At 35.8% G+C, this 27922-nt stretch overlaps 2 protein-coding genes across 2 annotated transcripts in view; one reads left to right on the top strand and one right to left on the bottom strand.

The window, feature by feature from the left end:
• LOC106053363 (transmembrane protein 26-like) overlaps window positions 1-27922 on the bottom strand; it is a 226343-nt gene that overhangs the window by 113727 nt on the left and 84694 nt on the right. The window lies entirely within an intron of this gene.
• Window positions 13778-14548, top strand: LOC129922414 (uncharacterized). Its single transcript, XM_056008387.1, has one exon. The coding sequence runs from the start codon at window positions 13778-13780 to the stop codon at window positions 14546-14548; it is 771 nt and encodes a 256-aa protein (XP_055864362.1).

The following is a 27922-nucleotide window of genomic DNA, read 5'->3' as shown; positions in this document are numbered from 1 at the left end:
ATCGCACAAAATATATTTCTGAATGCAAACTAGTAATGCTAATAAAACGAACCGACCACCCCACGTCTACAATATAGAGTCCCTTTAATAAATCTTGCATATTCTAGCAATTAGAGACAAACTGAAAGTAGAACCTTCCGGTCTAGATTCATAGAGATCTGGTCTGCACGAGTTGGGTCGCGAGCAAGTGCATGATGAAGTCACTAGCATCCTTCTTCTTATTTGTTTCCTTTTTGTTTTTTTGGATGTTCCTTCAGAAAATGCAGGACGATCGGGAATAGCCCCCTGCAGGGTTTGAACCGGAGACCATCGAGACGACATTCTAGAACGCATATTACTCGACCAGGCTGCCACTATTATTAATAATGAATGATGATGAATAGTAGATAACTCCACTTGCCATTGGAGTGGTCAGTTAATGTTACTCATCCTAAGAACTACTTTCCAATAGTATCTTCTTTATTTCTGCTGAGCCTTCTGGCCACATTATTGTATCAAGGGATGGCTTCTTTAGGCACACTAGAGGACGTAAAATGTCAAAGGTCAAAGGACTTACTCATCATCATAATGTAAAACCAATGTATTAGTAGATTTTAAGTCTCTAATTAACATGCAAGACTAGATGAACGCATGGATACGCTTAACACATAATTATCTTATCTTTTGATGGAACGTCTTAAATGTATGTCATTTTCAATAAGTACTCACTGTACTTGATCTAGTTGAGAAAGGGAGGCAAACACACGATATATATGTTTTACAGACAGTGAAGTTGTTTTTTTAGAAAAGCACACATTTTACATTAATTTAATATTTTTAAAAATTTTTAATTTATATTTTTACTTGTCAGCATTTTATTAAAGAAAGTAAGACATAAGACTATAGCTTGAATACACAATTATTTATACTTTAAAAAAAAATGAAATAAATATCAATATAGGCCTAAACATAATAATGCTATATTTCGATAGTAGGCACATGGTAACCACGACATGCTAAAAATGAAAGCCACACTAATTAATAAAGAAATGAATTACATTGAATTGATGTTTAAACTCTTCACAAAAATCTGTCACAGGCAATGTCTGAAGCCTCTTCCCACATGCTGAAGCGGGGTTTAAACTTGTCACAGCTTTCCTATTGTATTTATAATTATATAGAATCTACCTTAGTTCTCGATACGTCTCTAGGTGTCCCTGGTTCAGTTCTAGTTAACGAAATAAAACAATGAAACCACTAGATCAAACACATAAACTTTAATCATCTTTACTGCACACGATGGTCTCTGTCTGACAACAAAACACACTTCCGGTCATTCGCGCAGAATGTAAAAATAGATTATACACACATACACACATTCATCCGTGACAAAACTAAACAACGCTTATAGTATTTTGAGTGTGTAATTTGCTTTTTTATATTGAAGAGGTGGTTTTTAGCTGCTAGCCTCGCTAAGGGGAGGGGGTCTTAAACACAAAACCCCGCTTGGCTACGTTCATAGAATCTGGTGACTGATGTATGGATAGTCTTATATTGAAGAGGTGGTTTAATTAAAAAAAACCTTAGCTATGCTCATGGAATTTGGGAATTGTCGTTTACATTATTATTATTTTTTAAAGATTTTTTTTATTTTGCTTGTTTTAATTTATGCTTTTAGCTAGCTTTTTTTGGAAATGACAGAAAGAATAACATAATAACCAGACTTTTAAAGCACTGAAGAACAAGCCAGGACAGTTACATTTTAAATATTCTTTTGAATATTATATGGACTTGATGGAAATGTTTTGTATCACACAGTAGAGGGTTTCAAACAAATGTAGTGTGCGAGCCAATATTGAAAAAAAACAACTCAGAGAAAGAGAAAAAATCTGTGACACTGATGAATACATTTGAAGCATTAAATGTAGTCACTATTATCTTTCCACTTAGCATATGAATAGAAGTTCCGGACATTATCCAGCACTTCCTGAGAGCCAAGCCTGTTGCAGAATGCCTGTTTTCTAGTTCTGAATGCTTTTTTTTTTCGTGTTTTAATACAAAATTAGAGTGCATCTTTTATCCCCATGCATTGTCACGTCTCGGCATTGTGTTCAGTTGTGTGCATATCTGAATATCGAGTTACTTTTTTTACAAGACCTGTATTCAAGTCAGATCTTCATGGAACCAGCAGAAACCTGGAACTAGGAACCTGGATCCAGGAACCTGGACAGCTGATCGCAAAAATGGCTCTAACAATTTTCCTACAAATTCAACAGTTGGTGTATATCGCTGAGAAAAGAATTACAAGTTCCTTGGCCACACGGGGAAAACTCTAATTTGACCGTTATAATTTGTCAAGGTAAAAATAAATAAATGTAAATTTGGCTGGAGATTATATTACTGTAATTATGCGATAACAGTAAATTTAAAGTTGCTTTAATTTTATTGAAGTTTATAAGCTTTGCATATATTTATACGTAAATCTAATATACATTACATCTAAATCTAGAAGTAGATCTAGACTACAACTCCAAAATCAGAACATTAGGTCTAGTCTTATATAGTCCATCTAATCAGGGCCGCCGCTACCTATTGGGCAATGTGTGCATTGCACGCAGGCGACCGAATGTAAGGGGCGGCCACATTTTTATGCCAAGGTTCCTTTATTTTTTATTTTTTTTTGAATTAAACATTTCAAAAGGTCATAGTGTGATTTATTTTTCTGGATTGTTTTTGTCTTTTTATGGTCGAATTTCTTCCGACCATTGCACGTCATTATAGTGACGACTTTTGTGTGAAAAATAAATGTCCTCGACAGAAACGTCCTACTTAACACGAAGAATATTTGTCAAATATTGCACCCATTACAAACGTCCTCGCTCTATATGTAGGGTTACCTAAATGTCCCTCGCAAATGTTTTTGTAAATGTAGTAAGTAGCATGACAGAACTTACTTAAACTAGCAATACAATTGTAGAAACAAAAGTATTATTTGAAGAAAAATCTAAAACAGTTTGCATAAATGTGTTACATATATCATTGTTATTCCTACTCACTAAATAGCCACAGTGTTTGTTCCTATTAATAATGAATAGTTGTAAAAATGGTGTATTTTTATGAAAAAAACTGCTTGCATAATTGATTTTTAAAATTACATATTTCCCTTTCAGAAAAGAAAAAAAGTAGCCGTTGCATCAGAACTTTAAAGGGCCTAAAATATCTTGATGTCGGATTTTCAATATCCTTTCTAGTTTACGAAATCTAAACAGGTCGGGCGGACAGACAGACCACACAGAACTAATTGCGTCTGTTCCACTTTCGGGGGGATACTATTAAGAAATGGTCTAAAAAAATGGATTTAAATTAAAGAGCGCTTTAGATGCAGTGTCCATTAGACCATTTCAGTGTCCATTAGACCATTTTGAGCTCAGTATTAATAAATTATTTTTTCTATAAAAAAAAGATGGGGGCGGCATTTTCCATTTTAACACACAGGCGGCCACAAACCCTCGCGGCGGCCCTGCATATAATGAAAATACCAATAAATAATCGCAAAAGTATACCTTTATCTCTGGCCGAATCTAAAAATGCGTAAAGTTCCAACAACTGACCATGTTACGGGCTCCATACCCGAATTGACTAAAAAAAATAATTTTCTGATTTTTTTTCTAATTATTTTATTATAGTTGAGGTTAAGTAATGGAGACATCTTCTTTTTTTGTAAAATATATTTTTAAAAATGTTTTTTCTTGTTACAATAGTATCTTCCTTAAAGATAATTTGTTCTCTTAGTAAAATACTTGTTATATTTATAAAAAACATAATTCATGTATTAGCATTTCGAAGTCTATCTGGTGTCTGGGATTTTCAGACATGACTGAAAAGCTATAAATAGCTAACCTTTTGGTGCATCCGGTGTACAAAATTGATGATGAGCTACACTTTTTTAAAGATACATGATTATTTGTATGATTAAGATGCATGATTATTTGTATAACTAAGATGCATGATTATTTGTATGACTAAGATGCATGATTATTTGTATAACTAAGATGCATGATTATTTGTATGACTAAGATGCATGATTATTTGTATGATTTAGATATATGATTATTTGTATGATTAAGATACATGATTATTTGTATGATCAAGATACATGATTATCTGTATGATCAAGATACATGAATATTTGTATCATTAAGATACATGATTATTTGTATGATTAAGATACATGATTATTTGTATGATTAAGATACATGATTATTTATATGATTAAGATAATTGATTATTTGTATGATTAAGATACATGATTATTTATATGATTAAGATAAATGATTATTTATATGATTAAGATTTACGTGATTATTTGTATGATTAAGATACATGATTATTTGTATGATTAGGATACATGATTATTTGTAGGCACCTTTTAGCTCCACAGAATTACGTTTGTTTAACGCCTTCTGTTTGTAGCACAATGTTCTCCGTCAAGGCACATCGCGCCAAGTTATACGAAGACGTCCCTCGTATCGGCTAGCGACCCCCACCCTGTAAAACCTCAATTGCTACAGAAGCACACTAAAAAAATTGGAACAATGGAAATGTAGCTAGTGGAAATAAAGGCAACTTGATACCATGATCAATTGCCACGCATTGGAATAGTGTGACACTTTTTTTTTTTGTTTAGTTGACAAGAAGGACATTTCATTTACGTCCCATGACATTGTTTAGTTTCTCGTGAACATCTTCAAAATAAAGATTTATTATTTTTAAATTAAGGATACGTTTTTTTTAAACACACACACACACACGCACAAATAAATAAAATGAGGAAACCTATAAAGCTAATTTTATGTTACCAAATACATATTTTTCAATATAAACATGACTATAGATCTGCATGTATTTTGTTTTCAGTTGAAAAAAAAAAACATGTACAAATTTTGCAACAATTGACAAATTGAGTTAGTAATGCGCTATGTTGCAAATATGCTACTTAGCTAACAAGTCAAATTGTAGACTATTTATTCAAAAAAAAAAGTACCACATATATTGTAGACTAGATTGGATAAAATAAAATCAAAATGTTTGTCTTTTATTTATTGGCTAGTCTCAATCCGGCTCCTTGTTTTTGAGAGACAATGTTTTCAAACGTAGTTCTGAAGTTCTTCAGTTTCTGAAGTTCTGATTTTCTGTTTTATTGGAGGGTACAGATCATATCCTATATCTAATATAAACAGTGCAGTGGTTTCCAGATCAAGCAGTTTTGCTAGGCCTGACTTTTAGCTGACATATGTTGTCTCATTCTGTTGTGCCCGGTTGTGAGTCAAAAATGTATGTGTTGGTCATGTCGGGATAGCTTGTCGTTCTTTTACTTGTAATTGGGATGTGAGCTGGTCAAATTCTTATTTATTCTACACTTTATCATTCTCTTCTTTTCTTTTTTTCTGGGTAGACATTCACTTGAACTTGTTGCTAGGTGCTGTAAGTTTGACATGGCCGTTATTTTAATAGTTAAGCCCTTGTATTGTTTCGCAAAATGTAAAAGAATCATTTAAAATTTGCCACTGGGAATTTCATTTTTTATTAAATTTTTTCTCTCAGTTACTGAAATGTATCAAGAGGCAATTATCTATAGGAAAGTTAGCTACTGACGCTGACAATAGTAAATAAGTTTGCTTTGTTTGAATCTGTGAATGTTTTTGAAGAGAACAAAGATAGCTCAATTAATTCCCAGACGTCTCGTTCCTTTAATGAAATAAATTGTTATTTGTGTGGTCTGAATGCCTTTCTCTGTCTAATGCGAGGCTAAGATTTCCCGCCAACTTAAACACTGCATTGTGCATTGTTTGGAAGCGCCTCTAAATCTGGAGTCAATAGATCAGATTTCTACTAATTAAAGTTTTAATTTTCACTCGATTCTGAAGTACTTTTAGATTTCAGTAATTGGAATTTTTGTGATTCTAGGGAGAATATAAAATGTTCATGCCAATTTGAACTGTTATCAGTTAAGATTCTGTGAAATGTGAACACATTTCGCGAAGTACTTTAAATACAAAATAATAGAGAGAGTTGAATATATCTTGGAATAGGTAGTTCTTAAAAAGTCTTTTTTTTGTGTGTATGCTCTATAGGCCATGCATTGCCAATGGCTAAGCGTAGAGAATTCAACATCAGATGTCGACTATCTTTATTGTGCAGCAGTCGTGGAGAATGTCATAGGTCAAAGACTTAATGTGTGCTTACGTTGTGTCGATGATCTGACCAGCGAGGATGTCCTGGAGACGGTTGAATTTGTGTTCGGCTGTGTGCTTATTAATGTCTTCGCCTTTCTTGGACTGGTGACCACATCCATCAACCTGGCGGTGTTATCCAGGTGCAACATTACAAGGGACAGCTAAAACATACTGCTTGTCTCTCTGTCTGTGGCGGACTTCTTGTTTTGTTTGACCATTCCATTCAGGTAAAATTAAATTTAAACAAAGCGAGTCATACAAAATTATTTTTTTTCTTTAGTGTTTCAATGAGCGCTGAAGGCCATTTAAACCTTGCTGTGTTAATTTTAAAAGGTTTATACTACACAGCCATTCGTGAACAGTTTTTGGATCTCTGTCTATCTAAGTTGTATTTTGCACAATATCAAAGACTAGTCGACCGGCGGTGTAGCCACTGCAACCCATGCGACAGCAGTGGGCCCCGCACTTTTATATGACCCGCACTTTCATAGGCCCCGCGCTAATTCTAGGTGTAGAAATTAATTAAATTAAACCATTTTATAACTTATAGCAGATTTCCCGCTGACTCCTGTCGATTTACCAAGAGCTCATGGAAATCTCCTGAAATTGCAAAATATACGAAAAAGTCCTGGAAATATCCGATAATTATTAAAATCATTAGAAAACTCATGCATATCTCATGAAATATATAGACCAAAAATTGTCATTTTGGGGTGTCATTCAATATGGAAAACGCCAATCCTAAGTGCGATAAAAAAAAATGGCATTATGCTATACCCGTATTTGTGGAATCTTGTGAAAGAAGCTTCTCGCGTCTCCATAAAATCAAGAATTACTTGAGGTCAACAATTCTCGTAGATAGATTGAAACATTTGGTGATTCTTGTTATTGAGCGTGATCTATGAAGGAAACAGAATTCTTTTGATATACTGTATGACTTCGCTACACGCAATGCTCGTGTAGTAATTCTGTGCGTAGTAAAGAATGAATAAAATGCAAAGCCGAATGTATTTTCTAATAAAAATTCTTAATTTTCATTTATCATCCGTATCCCTACCCAAACTGGGCCCGCGAGATCCGTTTCGCATTGGGCCCACAATGGTTAAGTCCGGCCCTGCTATTTAGTGACGGTTGAATACTACTTGTTCTCCCCACCACCTCTTTTTTTTCGCATCTAAAATTACGTGGGGTAACTCTAGTCCGTCTGACTTTGCAGAAATAAAAGAGTGATCTTTCTATTACTTGGTGTCCAAACTCTTGAGCTATGAAGAGAATTGTATATATAGATTATGTTAAGATTACATACTCTAAGTGTTAGTTTAAATCCCAAGAAGTGTCTCATTACACTCACAAGAAGTGTCTCATCACACTCACAAAAGTGTCTCATTACACTCACAAAATGTGTCTCATGTCTCATTACACTTACAAAAAATTGTCTTACTACACTCACAAAAAGTGTCTCATTGGACTCACAATTGACAATAATTATTTGCAACAATTATACATCGATTTAAAACATGATACGCAGACACCAAAACTCATTTTCTTTCCCTACTTACGTTGCATTCATTTGACGAACATTTAAAGAAACTCTGCCCTTTTATCTACTAGACACAAAATTGTTTTTGTTAATTGAGAGTAAAACTTTTGATTAGGTCTGGTAATAAACTTTCGTGGCCCCAAGTACGTTAAACCAGGCTACGATTACAATCCGAGAGTGTGTACATTAGAAGTGGTTGAAATCCTAGGATGGCTCTGACAAGGCCAGCGAAGTCTGGCAGTATTTTAAATCGCCCGTACTGTAGCCATCCATGCAGGAGGAGTAAAAAGGTCAGAATAAGCTACAAGTGTGCAGTATATAACTGGGTACTGCACCATAGGTGCTTATATTGTCCAGTTCCGACCAAATGTTGATGCCTATTGCCGACACTTGAGAGTCAGTTGAGACATTGCGAATCTCTTGCACAACTATTTTCTTATCGGCAGAGTCACAAGACATGTATGAGAGCTATGAGGCATACGATGAATAGCAGTTTCTTGCCAGAGCACTAAGGGAGTACTAGTCCTTCCTGTCCTGAAACCAACCAGAGTTCATCTCAGTTAACAAACGGTAGAAGTATTTAGAGATACCTTTAATTTAAATCTGACGTGTGATGAAGAACCTTTCCAGCAACTCAATGATGGCGAAAATGCAAAGCCGAATGTATTTTCTAATAAAAATTCTTAATTTTCATTTATCATCCGTATCCCTACCCAAACTGGGCCCGCGAAATCCGTTTCGCATTGGGCCCACAATGGTTAAGTCATATATATCACCAAACGATGATGATTTTTAAAACACTAGATTTTATTCACCTGTTTTTTTTTCTTCTTTTTTTTTTAATTTAGCCATTCCAAGTGTGTACTTGTACACCTCTTTGAAGTTCAGACAGCTTTGAAGATAAATATTTATATCTTCGAGTACTGCTCGGCATTCATACGTGTCTTTTACAACTGCAGTATCTCTATGGTTGGTGTTATTTGTGTGCAGAGATTCTTGGTCGTCACCATTCCCTTCAGAAGCTCGTCGATGCTGTCGCCGCTGAGAATGAAAGTTGTCTCCATCTTCGTGTACGTCGCCAACATCTTGCTTTTCTCCCCTGCCTACTTCAGCTTCACCCACGACTACGACTTCAGCCAGCGCTACGGCGACTTCATCCCGGTTCTGAAACCTACAAATCTCTACAAGAACAACTACGCAGCCATTAACATTCACCTCGGGATAGTCTACAACATCGCTGTCCTGGGCACGTCGCTGCTCCTCACTTTGGTGTTGACCCCGGCTACGGCCATCTATTTGTGGATGTTGATCAACAGGCGAAAGAAACTGACCCAAAGAAAGTGCAGCTTTGAGCCTCAAGTCGCCAAGACTTTGTTGGCTATATGCTCAATAGGTCTGGTCATCTACGGTCCCACCATCGGATACAATTCTGCGACCATTTTCTTGCCCCAGTACTCAGTGCTGACCACGTCCTATCAAGTGTTTCTCATCATTTCCGATTGTTGTGGATGTGTGTGTGCGACTGTCAACTTTATAATTTATGTCACAATGTCCACCAAATTTAGACAAAGATATAAAGTGATCCTCTACAGGATAAGCTTAGGAAAGTGTAACGTAAGGAAATAGAATAATGAATCATAGACTTATCTTGAATATATTATCATAGACTTATCTTGAATATCTTTTTTGTTTGTTTGTTCGCTTAAAGTACACAATAAAAGATTATTTGAGAACTCCAAAGCTTTAGCAGTTCGTGTCCTTTAGTTCGAGGAGTGAGGGGTGTCATGGGTGTTTTGTCGCTGGCTGTTTCAGTGATATTTTTTAAAGTACAAAGGTTTTTTTATAATAAACTTTTTTTTCGTTCTATTATACTATAGTTTATATAGTATACATCATTATGAACTAAGGATGGCTACATGGTCGAGTGGTATGCGCTCGGGGCTGTCGTCTCGAAAGACCCTGGTTCGAATCCTGCCCGCCACCATCCGCCGCTCTCCTTAGGTTAGGATGTAATAACCATCAATTGTGAAGGCACATCCGAAGCATGTAAATGTACGAACTATGACCACTATATATTGACATGATTCTAACGCCCCCTTTTTTTTTTTGTTTGTTTGTTTGATATTGGTTTACCATAAGTAGGTCAAATTTTAAAATGTACAACTCAAAGCTCCAGCGTTTACGGCTATTTAGTATATATGTTTTTCGTATTTTATAAGTCCATATTTAATCAAGTAAAACGTCTTCGCAAGAACAGTGGTGCATCGTTATGGTAGTAAGAGGTAGGTCAGGGTTGTTTTGATTATTAGGGTCGGATTTGGGAAAAGGCAGGCAGGGCTACTGCCCTACTGCCTCTGCCTCGGTGACTCCGCATGAGAGGGACTCCCACAACATAGATAAAAAAAATATTTAATTTCAATTTACTCCAGGGTGTTGATTTCAGAGAAACCATCAAAGACCTCTCCTCGAAAAAAAAAGTTCCATTTGTACACGCAGTAATTTAGTTTATAATAAATTGTGTTTAACTAACAAATTACTAAATTCTTTGTTGAAATAATTTCATTTATTGGCTATAAAGATTTGAAAGACTTAGAAAAAAAAATTAAGTGCCTCCGGTGTTTTCTTGTCCCAGGGTCTCCAGACCTCCAAAACCGGCCCTGATTATTTTATAGTCTGACGAAAAAAAGAGCTATGGCGATATATTAAAAGACACAGAAATACGAAAGCTATTAAAAAGTGGGAGAGATTTCGATATAAATAAACAAAATAAATAATGTTATGGAAGAAGAATTAAACTCTGCACTCTATCCAGAAGAATTGAAGAAACTAATTGTAAATAAAATAAATGAGAAATGGACGAGCTCTCATCAAGAAAGATGACGCTTACTATAAGCTATCCCGACAAGACTAACGTCTAATCTTTCCACCCAGGACCGGACACAACAGAATGCGACAACACATGTACCGGAAGCTCAAAATTGGAACCAGTGAAATCTGCCCATGTGGAGTGTCACCAGAGAATGCCGACCACGCCCTCCAAAACTGCTCTCTTTACCAAGATGCCCGTATAAGACACTGGCCCCAAAACACCCCAATAGAAAGAAAACTATATGGAGAGCTCCCTGATTTGGAAACCACTGCGCAGTTCATCTCATCTTATCTTATCTTATATAATACAGACGTTACTTCAAAAAAGAAGATGATTACGTCCTACGCGTCATGCATTTAGTCATGCATATTAACCAATGACTTAAATTCTGCCAAGTCACTGGTTTTTCTGGCTAGCTCATGCAACCCATTCCATGCTCTAATAGCACTAGGGAAGAAGGAGTATTTGTACAAATTTGTCCTAGCATGTATTGGTCTAGTCATCTGAACGCTCCAACATAACAATGAGAACGAAGAAGAAGAAGGAAGAACTGGAAGATCACTATTATCAACTAAACATTAACAATGATTGTATTCTACAAGAATAAAGTTAAACATTGGATGCAATATTGCTGAAAATGACTCACGAACAATGTTCTAGGGTTTATTTGGATTCCGTATTCCTAACACGGGATACATTTAAAAAAAAATATCTGGATTTACCTCGGAACAATACACGATTGTTTGTTATCAATGATATGCATAGTATGCAATGAAGTTAAATTAGCATTTTCTGTTCAATGTCAAGTTTCTTTTAGAACTAAATGATATTTGCCAACTATTGAAAGTGTTAAGGAAACAAAGTCTTCGTGTTGACAACTATGTAGTTTTAGAAGATGTTAGTACAAGAGATGCTAAAGAATTGAATGTTTGAGAGTGATCTATTTTTTATAGAGGGCTTAACGTAGAACACTTGAAAACAAACGTTCATACACATTTGGCTTGACTACGTTTATATTGTACAACTATTGATTGTTTAGATTATTTAAGGTTATTGCTCGAAAGACTAACCTGTCATTTGAAAGTCGACAACAAGAGGAAAGGGCAAAATAATCTCCATTTCAAATCCAAATCTTTTTAATTTTACCGCTAGCAATAATTATGTACAGCCTTTTGATATCATGTTCCAACATCAACCTATTTTTAAACCTAGGTAAATATAACGGGGATAAATATCACTTCAGTTTGTGTGTTTCTAGAATAATTACCTAGCTCGCGCTTTTCCAAATTAACGCTTTTTTTTTACAGATTCTGACAGAAGTGAACAAAGAGCAACTTATAAAGTGGTACTTGATAAGTAAAGAAAACATTTCTAATGTATAATTAAGAGTAAAAGATGATTTAATGTTCTGATTACTATTTTTATAATTGTTGATAACAGTTTAAAAAAACAAGAAACTAACAATTTTAAGAGAAATATAATAGGGCCAACGAAATACAATATTACAAATCGAACGGAACTATTGGGAGTTGGTCGTTGTATTCACCCTTGCAAAATAGAAATATAAACACGAAATTAATCTCTAAACCAAGAGGCGAAAGTTTAAAGACACTATGACTTCTTCCTAGTGCTAGGATATAGCCATGACTTCTAGAGCGAATAGTTCGGACACGCTTGTCCAACTCAGCCAGGATTTCTTGAGTGAGGAGGTCATGGCAAAGATTGAGTTGTCCTTTAACTGTGTACTGATCAACGTGTTCGCCTTGTTGGGATTGATTGGAACGTCCATCAACCTGCTGGTATTGTGTCAGTACAACATCACTACTGACACGTCCAATATTTTGTTGGTGTCACTGTCAGTGGCAGACTTCCTGTTTTGTCTAACTGTACCTATCAGGTATTCATATGTCTGTCTGGCAGTGTACATCTCTCCCTCAAGCAATCTATCTATCTATCTATCTATCTACTATCTATCTATCTATCTATCTATCTATCTATCTATCATTTACATTAGTAGATTATCAAATGGATAACGGTGCGTGTACTGAAGTAATAAGATGATGGTTAGTGTGGGATTGAAAGATTGTTAGGGATGAAATGCTACAAGACTATTACAAATTGTTTGTTCAAAATTAATCACTGAACCTATCATGTATAGGACTGTTAATAGGGACAATGCACGTATCCAAACATTCCAAAGCTGTCATTCCTGTATAATATATATATACAGGGTGCGTCAAAAAAATGTATACACACTTTGAACTGACATAGACAATTTATTTCCCATTCTACAATGCTAAATTTCTGGACATGGAAAGCTTAATGTCCGATTGGAAAAATAAAACCAACCAAATTATGCCACCCATAAATCCCGGTTCACGTCTCACCCTCTCCTGAACCCATTCACAAAATTCTAACCTTCGATCTGGACCGTCGTCACTTAGCTGTTTCACCAGCCTTGGAATGTACACACGAAACTTGCCTTTCCTCAGAATGTGTAGCACACTACTAGCACTTACATCACTCTCACGTGACGCTTGCTTTGACGATTTTTGAGGTGAACGCTGAAACAGTTCCAAGACCGCAGTTGTGGACTCATCACTTGTTGCTGTACGAGGTCGCCCTGATTGACCTTTACGCAGATCACACACTGTTCCAGGAATTTCAAATTTGTCTCGTAGACGTGTAATTGTTAACCTTGAAGCTGGTTCTGTACCATACTCACTGTCTTCGAACCGCAGCAACATTCTCAAACTTCCAGTACCACTTAATTATCTGCTTCCGCTCTTCAAAACTCAAACGCACGTCCGCCATGTTGCAATTACTGATGCTGAAGGCTACCAGTTTGCCCAGTTTGAACATTACTCGCATTAATCACATTTATTTTCCCATTGGACATTAAGCTTTCCATGTCCAGAAATTTAGTATTGTAGAACGGGAAATAAATTGTCTATGACAGTTTAAAGTGTGTATACATTTTTTGACGTACCCTATTTATATAAAGTGTACCCGTTTTTTCTTAAATACATAGCCATCCTTTAATTGTGGCCATTAAAAAAGTGTATAAACTTAAAAATACCATTTCTTATTTGCTTATTAATTTTTCTCTCTCATTGCAGTCGATCGAAATGTCTTCTGATTCATTTCTTAGACATGCCAACAGCACTACGATACTCCATATTTATATTTGAGTATTTCTCAGAGATACCTCGTCTTCTTTACTTCTGTAGTATGTCAATGGTTGGAGTTATATCCACGGAGAGATTTTTGGCTGTCTTCTTTCCTTTCAAGACTTCCCGGTTGATGACGCCTTTTAGGATGAAGCTTCTCTCAGTCCTGGTCTACGTCGTCAACGCTTTGATGTTCTCTCCCACTTACGTTATGCTGACACATGACTACGTCTACAGTGAGAAGTATCAAGGGTTAGTTCCGGTCATTGAGCCCACAGAGTTCTTTCAGAAAAACTTTGACGCCATCAACATCGAGATTGGGATTGTCTACAACATTGCTGTTTCCGGAACATCCTTTTTGGTGACCTTGGTGTTTACTCCAGCAATCGCCATCAAACTTTGGTTGGTCAGTCGCGAGAGAACTAAACTGATCAATCGAAAGGGTGTTTCAGAGAATCATGTAGCGAAACTTTTACTCACCGTATGTGCGATGAGCATACTGTTCTACGGGCCATTCATTGGCTTCGATGCTGCAATCTCGTTCCTGCAACAATACTCGTCTTTGACCAATGTCTTTCAAGTGTTTCTGATTGTTGCTGACTTCAGTGGGACAGTCTGTGCGTTCTCTAATTTCTTGATTTACGTCACAATGTCACGAAAATTCAGGAACAAGTACAAGGAACTTTTATTAAAATGTTGCATTTCACGAAACAATTGTAACATTTTTAACAAGGAAGAGAAAAGGGGGCAATAGAGCTTCATTATAGTGAAAAGTAATCGAACTACGTATCTTAGTAAGGAAACAGTAAGAGTTTATGGTTCTAAAGAGAGATCGGCGTGGATCTTAAGAGGCAAAGAACTCTACTTTTTTTTGTCAAAAACACAAATTTAGCGTATTCTTGGATATAAGGATACAATAATACTTACATGTAAAAAGCCTATAACATATAATGATAACTTGTATCTATCAATTATCACATGCTTACTTTGGGATTCTGTATCAGTTTAAACACGAAATATATGTATATATATATTTCAAGTACATGTAGTTGGCTTTATAAATAGATCTATGTTGTTGAATAGACATAGTCTAGATCAGTGGTCTTAAACTGTGACTCGCTAGCCGCATGAGGCTCTTTGACTCCACAAAATGCTCAGCGCAGGCACGGAATATGTGTGAATATATATATATATATATATATATATATATATATATATATATATAATTCCCTACGTCGGTCAACCATGCTGGACACGCACGCACGCCGACTCTCTAACGCTCGATGAAAAATAGAAAGATAGCTTTTATTTCTGCAAGTTGGACTAGAGTTACCTCCACGTAACTTTCGCGGCGACAGAGAGCGCGGCTCAGAAAAAAAAAAGAAGGGGGGGCGAAGAACAAGTTATCCTCTCTGTATATATAATTTTCTACGTCGCCCAACCATGCGGGACATCACGCACGCACGCCGACTCTTAAACCCATTCACCCCCTTCCGCCCTCACCCGCGTTCTTTTCGCTCTCCAGGCATGCGCACACAGTCGTTTGCCCAAACCAACCCCCATTTGGACAAATGTGTCTTTCAGGAAGTGTTCACCCGTCACTAGATAGTGGCGTATGTTACGCGATGGGTCGACTAGTTGTTTACTTACTTGCCTTGTAAGAGACAAGTAAACTTTTTTGTATCTCAAGCCTATAAAAAAAATAGAGGCACATTTTAGAAAGCAATAATAGCACGGAGAGTCCCTCGCAAACAATTGTAATATTATCTCCCTTGAACTGCTATGCAGCATTGATACATGGGTAATTATTTTTATTTTAGAATTTATTTTTTTACCATTATCCAGTCGGTTAGGCGACGACGGCGCAGTGAAGGTGAATGATATTAGCTCAACTAAAGATACTAAAGAACTTATGACATTATTGCGACTAATAGGACTAACACACAGAGTAGATATAGCTAATGTTGTTATTGAAAGCTTAGAAAAAAAACACATCAGATTCCATTAGAAAAATTAGTTTGAGTTCAACAGAGAAATACCACATATATACAAGAAATAGTTTATGGATATTTCGAAAGAAAAATATATAACTACGAGATTCTTATCGACCATTGTAGTATTCACCAAGAGGCACTATGCACACAGATATTTTTTTTAAAGAAATTTACTGGAATCGGGGATTAACTCTTTCTCTCCTAACTGACGATGCCAAAGTTGAATTGACCCCATTCAACTAAATGACGTTTTGGATTTATAAACTTTAGTTTGTGTTGTGTAAAAAGAGCATCCATTCTCCTAGAATTGAACACCAAATATTGCATTTTCTGATAACAAAAACTATTGAAGTTTAATCAGAACTGGATAGTGAAATACAAATAATCAAAATGAATAATACAACCCAACACAAAATAATTACGGAGAGAAAGAGTTAAGATGATCAACTCAATTGTATCTAAAGATCTTTTCCATAGCTTCTTTCAAGAACTTCTAATTGATAAGAGTTTGACTCTACAGATCTTTGCCACATAGGAAGGTTTGCTGTTTGCTGTTTATCGAGTGGAAACAGTTTTTTAAACACTTCGTTTCACTAACAGTTCTTCTTGACAACGCCAAACAGTGATCTGTTGATTCAAAGATTGTATTTCATGGTGGATGTTGCGTCTCGTATACATCAGCTTAGGGAACGTTCGTAACACCAAAAATCACGTTTTTTACCCCCCCCCCATTTTTTCCACCCCTATAACAAATCGTAACAAAACTCACCCCCCCCCTTTTCCACCCCTATAACAAATCGTAACAAAACTCACCCCCCCCCCCCCCCGCAGCGTAGAGTACCATAACAAGAAATATTCGAATTTTACAAAATACTTATTTGTCAATTATCATTTTCCCCAATTACATGTTTTATCATGGTATCTACAGAAATGATGGGAAAGACTTCTATCAGCGCTTTGATGACTTATTCAGTTTTTTTTTACCCCAGTAGTATACACATACATTTGGGCGGCCGCCGAATAACCCCTAGGAAAACCAGTGGTGTTAAAATAAACCCGGGTTATTTTTCCTTTAATATTTTTTAAAACCCTTGTGCAATGACTTTCTAATTGTTACTGAACATCAAGCATCTAATCAAAGTAACAAACTCATCTAGCTCGATGTAACATCAATACGTGACACTTTATTCGTTACTAAAGTTGTTATCTCACAACCTACACCGATAGGCCTAGAAATTTAACTGTGGTTAAGCAGTCCTGACCTCACGCTAGCCCCGCTAGGCTGACCCATTCAAATAGTTGGTAGCCAAGGGACAGAGGCGTCACTTATGGAGGACACTCATCCTCCACGAAACTCACATATACAACAAAATCCTTTCAAAACACCGTGGTAAGTGAAAGTCGATGTCGCAAAAGACAAAGAGGCCACTATATCTGTTAATAATAATAATTGAAAAATATAAAGCGCGTTAATAAACAAACAAGGTAGGCTGAGTGTTCTGTGATAACATAACAAACATTAACACCATAGTTTAAATGACAAAATGATCTAAAAACTGTTTACTTCATTTACATATTTTTTTTTGCTACGTAACTAATCTTCAGATACCCGCCTCCCCCATTGTATCAAACAGTAACAAATATGTACGCCACCCCATTTTTTTTTTTGAGCCGTTACGTTCAGTGATGGAAACTTAACTAACATTGGGAAACAAAATGTCGCTTTTTTGCCTTACATTGTAAAAGAAAAACTTTAATTCTATATCCTACGTATTGAAATAATGTCGGGAAAATAATTCTAACATAGGTGTTTGCTATTTTAGAAGAACAATGTTATATATGGAGTCAGCTTTTCTCAGCTTGTCCAACAATTGTGGAAACAGAAAAGTGACGTTAGTCTTGGTTAAAAAAAAAAACTCCGAATACCAAGGAAACAGAGAAAAACATAAATATTAATATTGGTAGTTTTGCAAGGCAGTTACTGAATCTTATTTGAGAGGAATAACTTTACATTTACAGCCCATATATCTCAATAAAGTAATATTTTTATAGGAAACAAAATTAATTAATAGCTGAAATTTTGCACAATTATTTATTTTACCTGACAAAACAAGAATCAATAATTAACAAGGTTACAAAGACAGCTTGTGTGGAAATCGGCCCCCGAAGTAGTCCACCCAGGCAGGTAAAAAGGCAGGTTTCAATATTTTCAGAAAGAATATCAGAATGAAATTCTATTAAAGGCAAATGACATTGAAGAATGGAGAAAGAAGGTTGACAGATTTTGAGTGGTGCCACAACGGTCTAGCAGACCAAGGGATAGGTGAAAGTGACGTTTGATGTGACCCTGGTCTAACTGATTTCATATAATGATTATCTTATTGATCTAATTGCTTTGTATAGGGTCAATCTCTTACTCAAAGCCTCATTAAAAAAACATTTTGTGGATTTCACCCGCGGCGCCTGCTGTTCACGCGATAATATTGAACACTACTTATTAATTGTTGTTTTAAATTATGTTCCACATATATGCATATTAAATAGATTTTTCTCTTTGAAAAAATAGTAACCAATTTTTATAAATGTACTAGATAGTATGAAAGAACTTATATAACTTAGCAACACATTTGTAAAAGAAATACATTTTTAACAAAAATCTAAAACCCTTTGCATAAGATATTTCAAAAATATGGCAAATAGTCATCTCCCTTTCTAAATAGCCTCCTGTGTTTGTTACTATTAATAGTGAATAGTTGTAAAATGGTGTATTTTTATTTTAAAAAAATGCTTGCATAGTCGATTTAAAAATTAAATGTGTCACTTTCAGAAAAGAAAAAAAGTAGCCGTTGCATCAGAACTTTGAAAGATCTAAAATATCATGATGTCGGATTTTCAATATATTTTCAAGTTTACGAGATCTAAACGGGACGGAAAGACGGACGGACGGACAGACATTCCACACGAAACTAATAGCGTCTTTTTCCCTTTCGGGAGCCGATAAAATAACCAATTATTTAATTAATTATTGGTAATTAATTATTTTCTTTGGTATTGAACAAGGGTAAGATTAATAGATAACTATAAAACCTACTATTCTCATAAGAAATTCGCTGGCAGCGTTGTAAGTGTGTTGGCTTTAGCAGGCTTGAAAATTCAAATTCAGGTTTTTTTAACTTTTTTTTTTATAAATGCATTTAAAAAAAAAACGATCACGGTAACAGTAGCAGAAAAGATCTTTACCTCTCCCCTCCCTTTCCTACTGGTCCAGACAAGTGATTGGATCATAGCGCATTGAAAAAGCTACAAGCATGAAATTGCGCTAAACAAAACAATTTGTAAAAATATCAGATTTATTGTTGTTGGTCTAGATCTATTTAAACTTAATTACATGTCTGATCCAAACTAATTGATGCAACTACGCTAAATATAAGCTTTGTTTTTTTTAAAGTATTTTCATGTTTTTATTTCCAATAAAACATCCCGCTTTTTTTCGCTTCCCAAATATACTTTTGACCCTTAAATTCTAGTACCTGTATTGTTCGGTTAGAACGGCTCACTTTATATTTCTCCCCTCCACACACATAATTTTGGCCCATGAATTGCAGTATCACTATTCTCACCCCCCCCCCTCCGCTTTCCCCTGTTATGGATATGTCTATTTGGCACATCGTTTTTTTGGTACTGTAATCTGTTTGGCACCTAGTTTTATAGTATTAATTAGTTAGAGACGCACCATAGAAGAACGGGACTAGTGACGCTTGGGATATTTTGGGTTAGAGACTGGAAAATCAGTTAGCAATAGGATTCTCTTGGGTAATGACGTGTTTTATTTGACAGAGACTCTGACTGTGGCCTTTTATTGGATTAAACTTATTATTCATTGTTCATCAGTGTTGACCACATCTTTTCACTAGTTAAAATAGATGTGTATTATCTTTGTGCTGTTGTTTAACTACATTGAATACACCCGAACAAGAAACCCAAACGCTTGCTGAGTCATTGATTGAAATCTAACAAACATCTACAGTTGACTTTAGTCAGGATAAACATCCATCACATATCACAACGGTCCCGGGATTGAACCACTGTCGTAACAGATTTCGAAAAGTGCTTCAATATACCTGGAGTAGAACTTAAAATAAATTGAGTAAAATTTCCGTTATTTTTAAATACCCCAACCCCCGGGAAAAGGTTTAAACCTAGACTCTCATATTTACTGTTAGACTGTGTTGGATTTTTAGGTTTAGATCTATAATATATGTCGGTCAAGATTTAATCCTATATTATAAATTAGAGCCGCTCCTTCTTACCAGACGTTAGTCGTAATAGAACAGTACTTGTGAAGCTAAAGAGATTCAGCCCTCTCGATGTTTGAACAAGATAAACTGAAGAATTGTGTGTGGTTTAGATTGCTGACTGTACTTTTGTAGTAGCTTATTAAAACATGCCGAGACTCAAAACTACAATAACGACATTTCATATACGTTTTTAAAAGTCTACATTAGTTTTATTATTATTATTTAATATTCTAAAAATATTGATTGTTGAGTTTATCAAAGGTTAGAGGACTACTCGACTCTGTGGAAGTCACGCACAAAAAATAAATAATGACCTTTTTACTATATCAGAAAAGCGTATTTTTAATTTGACTATGTTTGAAATGATAACATCCCACAATTCAATCACATGTTGTTAAATTATAAATAGCGAGGGAAAAAATAATTAAAATAAATATTAACTTGGAGTATGCAGTTCAAACAATTATTTTACAAAAATCAAACGTTTCAAAGATACTAACAGAAAAGAAAAAAAGAGAAGCCAAGTAATTGGTACTTAGAGTAATTAGAGAACAACAATTCAATCATATAATTATCTTTAACTATGACTTTTTCCGTCTAAAACTCATTCAGTACTAGAAATAGTTTTTGAGGCAAGAACATAATAATTGAAAAGAGAATTCTAATAACTAGTTAAAGCCGAAGATGATGTTATAGCAAGAATATAAACATGGAAAGGTGAAAGAACTTTTCATTAAACGAAATGGAAACAGACACACAACATTAAACTCTGGCTAGCATCCAGCCATGACGGCTACAGCTAATGATTCGGTTGGCCAATACAGCCAGGATTTCTTGAGTGAGGAGGTCATGGCAAAGATTGAGTTGTCCTTGAACTGTGTACTGATCAACGTGTTCGCCTTGTTGGGGTTGATTGGGACGTCCATCAACCTGCTGGTATTGTGTCAGTACAACATCACTACTGACACGTCCAATATTTTATTGGTGTCACTGTCAGTGGCAGACTTCCTGTTTTGTCTAACTGTACCTATCAGGTATTCATATGTCTGGCCATGTATAACTCTCTCTCACTCTCTCTATCAATCTATCACTCTATCTATCTATCTATCACTCTATCTATCTATCTATCTATCTATCTATCTATCTATCTATCTATCTATCTATCTATCTATCTATCTATCTATCTATCCATCACTCTATCTATCTATCTATCTATCTATCTATCTATCTATCTATCTATCTATCTATCTATCTATCACTCTATCAAATTGATAACGGTGCGTGTACTGGAGTAATAAGATGATAATTAGTGTGGGATTGAAAGATTGTTAGGGATGAAATGCTACAAGACTATTACAAATTGTTTGTTTAAAATTAATCCCTTCCAATGTATGGGACTGTCAATAGGGACAATGCATGAATCCAAACATTCCAAAGCTGTCCTTCCTGTATAACATATAAATATATATAATATATAAAGTGTACATGTTTTTCTTAAATAAATAACCATCCTCTAACTGTGGCTATTAAAAAAAGTGTATTTAAAACAAAAAAATATCATTTCTAATTTGTATTTTTTTTAAAATTTCTTTGCAGTCGATCGAAATGTCTTCTGATTCATTTCTTAGACATGCCAACAGCACTACGATACTCCATATTTATATTTGAGTATTTCTCAGAGATACCTCGTCTTCTTTACTTCTGTAGTATGTCAATGGTTGGAGTTATATCTACGGAGAGATTCTTGGCTGTCTTCTTTCCTTTCAAGACTTCCCGGTTGATGACGCCTTTTAGGATGAAGTATCTCTCGGTTCTGGTCTACGTCCTCAACGCCTTGATGTTCTCTCCCACTTACTTCATCCTAACACATGACTACGTCTACAGTGAGAAGTATCAAGGGTTAGTTCCGGTCCTTGAGCCCACCAAGTTCTTTCAGAAAAACTTTGACGCCATCAACATCGAGATTGGGATTGTCTACAACATTGCTGTTTCCGGAACATCCTTTTTGGTGACCTTGGTGTTTACTCCAGCAATCGCCATCAAACTTTGGTTGGTCAGTCGCGAGAGAACTAAACTGACCAATAAAAGGGGCGTTTCAGAGAATCATGTAGCGAAACTTTTAATCACCGTATGCGTGATGAGCATACTGTTCTACGGGCCATTCATCGGCTTCAATGCAGCAATTACGTTCCTGCCTCAATACTCGTCTTTGACCAATGTCTTTCAAGTGTTCCTGAATGTTGCTGACTTCAGTGGGACAGTCTGTGCGTTCTCTAATTTTTTGATTTACGTCACAATGTCGCGAAAATTCAGGAACAAGTACAAAGAACTTTTATTAAAATGTTGCATTCTCCGCCATAATAATAAAATTTTCAAAAGAGAAGTGCAAAGGACCGATAGAAGTTGATTAGTAGTGCAATGTAAAGAAGTCATTTTAAAAAATGTTAAAAATCAATTCCTACATTATGAAGCTGATGCCGGTTTATCTTTTCTCATCTATCTCTCTCTATATATAATTCTCTTCATGGCTCAAGATTTTGGACACGAGGTAATGGAAAGATCACTCTTTTATTTCTGCAAGTCGGACGGACTAGAGTTACCCCACGTAATTTTAGAGGCGAAAATAAGAGAGGGGGGAGAACAAGTAGTATTCACCCGTCACTAAATAGCAGGGCCGAACTTTACCATTGTGGGGCCCAATGCGAAACGAATTTCGCGGAGCCAAGTTTGGGTAGGGATACGGATAATAAGTTAAAATTAAGAGTTTATAATAGAAAAAAAAATTCGTCTTTGCGTTTTATTCATTCTTTACTACGCACAGAATTACTACACAGATCACTTTCAATAGCAAGAATTGCCAAATGTTTCAATCTATCTACGAGAATTGTTGACCTCAATTAATTCTTTGTTAGTTTGAGGAACGAGAAGCAATTACGAGTATTGCATAATGCAGGGTTTTTTTTTATCGCGAGTAGGATTGGCGTTTTCCATATTGAATGACACCCCAAAATGACAATTTTCTTATATTAATTTCAGGAGATTTGTAAGAGTTTTCAAAATTTTTTTTTTAATTTCCGGAGATTTCCATGACTTTTTCGTATATTTTGCAAATTCAGCAGATTTCCAAATCTGCTATAAGTTACAAAATGGTTTAATTTAATAAACTATACACCTAGAATTAGCGCCTGTACTATGGAAGTGCGGGGCCCACTACGGTTGCATAGGTTGCAGTGGCCTAAGGCCGGTCCTGCAAAATAGCGTGTATGCTATGCCGTGGGTCGACTAGTTTGATATATTTCTTGGAATGCTTCATGAGGTAAAGGTTGGAGTGTAGTGACTTTTGCACAGTATAGTTCGTCTAGCGAATGAGTTTACAACTGGTCTATACCTTAAGCCTACAATCGACGATGTAAAAATGCTCGTGCACGTTAATTTATTGATTCGACTCGTTATTGAATACCAAAAAACATTTGAGTCAAGTGCGGGAACTCCCACTGAAGCCGTACGCCAAATGTAATTTTAATGGAGATTATACAACTGTCAAATGAAGTTGGGTAGTTTTACTGTGTGGCCAATAGCTGGTAGTGTATTTCCAAAGATATACATAATTGGTGACATTTCTAGGAAAATTGTTAGAGCCGTTTTCGATATACCCGTCCAGGTTCCACATTTTTTCCAAGTTTTTTCTTCTACCCATGAAGAGGCTGCTAGCTATTAGCATGAATTGTACAAATACGTAATAGAAAAAAATTTAGTATCTTACAAATTCGAATCATAACTGCAATATATAAAAATAATTATAATTCAGCAGTTTGGACAGAAACCAAAATTCGAAAGAGTCAATATTATTTTATTATTATGTTATTATTGTGCTGTGTGTGTTGTGCCCCAACAATCCAACAGACTAAGTGATAGATACAAGGGGAAGGGGGAAAAAAAAGAGACAGAAGAAGACGAAAATGTTTTATCTTAGATTAAGAAACAATGGCAGCTGTTTCCATGGTTATATCGTGTTTACATTCACGTTCATTTATAAATGATCAGAATAGCAGGCTACTTGGGTATCCATAGCAACGGAGACCAGCGCGGATGTATACCGTGAGACCTCAATTCCAGAGGGTTCGGGGTCATTGGTTAATATGCATGACTGAATGCATGACGCGTAGGACGTAATCATCTTCTTTTTTGAAGTAACGTCTGTATTATATAAGATAAGATAAGATAATCATATCGTGAAATGGTAAAGAATAGAAATAAATGAACTAAAGTTTGACTTAGATCTTAGCATGTTTACGAGTCTGGATATTTCAATCATGTCATCGGATTACATTATAGTATTATGATCACTAGATTAAAATATAAATCTTGAATTACTTTCTGTAATCACCATGCAATACATAACAGCTTTCAGTTGAATTCATAATAACATTCTCGGCACGCGTGTGATTAAATATATATAGCAAAGTCTACAAGCATTATAACATCGACACGCTACAATCGGATATACTGGCACACGGATAAAAAAATCTTTAAAAAAAAAAAACACTTTTAATAATAATAATAATAATAATAAACTAAAAACAACCTAATACCAGAAATGCCTGATGAGGATTTCACAGCTGAGGAAGTCTCCGCAGCTATTTCAAAAACCCACAACTGGACTGCTCCTGAACCGGACAATATACACAACTTTTGGCTGAAAAAACTTACAGCCGTACATGCACCACTAACATCAAGTTTTAACGAGCTAATATCAGAACCGTCTTCAATGCTGTTAGAACTCACTGAAGGGAGAACATCTCTCCTCCCCAAAAAAGGGGATCCGAACCAACCATCAAACTATCGCCCTATCACTTGTCTGTCAGTGGTGTATAAACTATTAACTTCACTTTTAAAAAGTAAAATGTATAAATTTTGTTCTGCCCATAAGCTACTAGCAGATGAACAACAAGGTTGCATTGAAGAGTCGATGGGCTGTAAAGTACAGCTAACTATAGATGGTATTATATTGCATCAAGCTAATAGAAGAAAGAGAAATTTACACATGTGTTACATCGACTACAAAAAAGCTTTCGATTCAGTTCCGCATGATTGGCTATTAAAAACCCTGGACATCCATAGAATCAACCCAAGAATAAAACAACTATTAAAAGTCTGTATGAATAATTGGAAGATAAACCTGCACCTAAATCGTGATAAACTAGGTTCTGTGCACATAAGAAGAGGTATATACCAGGGTGACTCACTATCTCCACTCTGGTTCTGCCTAGCGATTAATCCTCTATCTACATTACTCCAAGACTCTACAAACGGTTTTAGGGTTGACACTAAATGTACAAAATGTGTGTCCCACTTATTATACATGGATGATCTAAAGCTATATGCAGAAACCGAGCAAAAATTACACACCTTAATCAAAACGGTAAAATGCTTTAGTGACGATATCTGTATGTCTTTTGGCCTGGATAAGTGTGGCATCATAAGCATTAAAAAGGGCAAGGCAACGAACACCAACATTGCATTTGAAGGCATCGAGGAATTGAACTCCGCCTCTATTTATAAATATCTTGGAATAAACCAGAATGCCAAGATAAACCATAAGAATATAAAAGAGGACTTTCTTGGCAAATATAGGCAAAGAGTTAATAAAATCCTCAACACCAAACTGTCTGGCAGTAATCTCATCACTGCAATTAACAGCTGGGCCGTCCCTGTGCTCCTTTACACGTTCGGTGTGATCAAATGGACTGACACCGACCTACATGACATTGACAGACTCACTAGAAAATTACTAACCAAGTTTCGATGCCTACACCCCAAGTCCTCCACCATAAGGTTATACCTGCCCAGGAAGGATGGGGGTCGTGGATTGCAGAACATCTTCAAATTGTGTAAGATGCAAGTTTTAAAAATACGATCAAAACTGCTCGCCTCCAGCAACAAATTAGTTTCCTTCCTACGGAAATACGACTCCGATGCAACCCCTCTGAACCTACACAATGCTGATGTCAATATCGGTTTGGACGACGTAGGGCATGAGATTCGCCAATGGGAAGAAAAAACACTCCGGCTTCATTACATGGGGACAACATCGACAAGGCTGCTTCCTTAACATGGCCTAAAGCAGGTCATCTCTACCCTGAAACAGAAGGCTTTGTTACAGCAATACAGGACAGAGTAATCAGGACAAAAAATTACGAGAAGCATATCCTGAAACTCAATGTTGTCGACAAATGCCGAAAATGTGGAAATGTGGGCGAGTCGATTGAACACATTATGGCAGGATGTCCAGCCCTATCAGAATCAGCCTACCTAGGTCGCCATAACCAAGTTGCAAAGTTAATACACCAACACCTGGCTTTGACGTACAAATTGATCGATAAGGACACTCCCCCTTATTATAAATACTCTCCGCAAGAGGTTCTCGAGTCTACTGAACATCTGCTGTACTGGGATAGGCCTATTCTGACCGACAAAACGGTAGATTTCAATCGCCCGGATCTGCTGTTCATCGATAAAAAAGAAAAAACCGCTACCATTATCGATATCGCCGTACCACTGTCTCATAATTTAAGAAAAACTGAGATAGAAAAACAAAGAAAATATGGGAACCTAGGCTTGGAGATTAAGCGTCTATGGAAATTGTCTAAAATAACAATATACCCCATTGTTATATCAACCGAGGGGATAATAACAACTGACCTCACAGACACCTTCAAGGCCCTTAACATTCCTAGGAACATCTTCGTTGCCTGTCAGAGGGCGGTACTGCTGCAGACCTGCCACATCACCAGAAAATTCCTCAGTGGAAACTGTTAAAGGGACTACGATGAATTTTGTTTCTCTTTAGCGAAACTCGACCCTGGCAGCGCCAGAGAATGACTACTCGTTCATTTCTAACATAATAATAATAATAATAATCTTTATTGTCCGTATGCAAATTTGTCTTACAATTTGTGCATTACACCAAACAAAAAACATTATAACTAAAAGAAACCACGTGTTTAAATACCCTTTTTTAAAAAAGCTTTTATTAAGTGTAATTGTATCCATTAGTTAGGATAAGTCATGTAATTATATGTACCATAGACCTAGACATAACATTCACTGGCTTTTTCTTATTTTTTTATGGAGTAACTACTCTCACTTCAAAGCTAGACTTGAATATAATTAACACATCTATTGACATTCAAGTCAGAAAAGAGGGGAAAAGTTCTAGTTGGAATGTTTGAACAATCTTCATTACGGTTCCATGACATTAATTGATTAAAATGTTAATTGCAAAGGAAGATGGGAAGGGATTAATGGGGGACGAGAAACTGTTGAAAGGACAAAATAGGCCTCCACTTTGACATGTTCTAGGCTAGCAAGATATTGAAGGTCACAATTATCTCCAATTTTAATAAAAACTATTAGATTGCTCAAATTGCATTTAAGTATGTATTATTTCAACAATTTATAACCCCTCCAAGTCTCTATTTAAAGTTTAGCCAATGATGTTAAATCTCAAAATACAAGGTTTTAGCCTATTAAATTAAGAACTAGGCTGTAGACCTACTCGTTAGTTTGAAGAAGATGTATTAAAAGAGATTTACAATCATTAAACAGAGACTTTTATTTACCCATAAGTCTTGTAATTTGTTGAAATCTTTGCTAGAAGAATGTAGCTTCTTCCTTTGTTTCCAGTATATCAATTGTACTATCCAGCACTGTAATTATAGTATACTTCATAACTGGCTGAAATACTTCAATAAAAGTCGATTTTCTTTTTCCAGGTTCAGAAAGTTAAGATTGGATTATGGTGGACAATTTGAACTAGCAGTTTGAAGTTTGATT

The sequence above is a fragment of the Biomphalaria glabrata genome, chromosome 13 (genome assembly GCF_947242115.1).
Source record: "Biomphalaria glabrata chromosome 13, xgBioGlab47.1, whole genome shotgun sequence".
In the NCBI taxonomy this organism is placed as follows: domain Eukaryota; kingdom Metazoa; phylum Mollusca; class Gastropoda; family Planorbidae; genus Biomphalaria; species Biomphalaria glabrata.
The sequence above is the reverse complement of the archived record's forward strand: the minus strand, read 5'-3'. Positions and strand labels throughout refer to the sequence as shown.

Bases quoted from the DNA above. Each gene is read 5' to 3' on its own strand.
- LOC129922414 (XM_056008387.1), top strand. From the start codon at position 13,778: ATGCCAACAGCACTACGATACTCCATATTTATATTTGAGTATTTCTCA.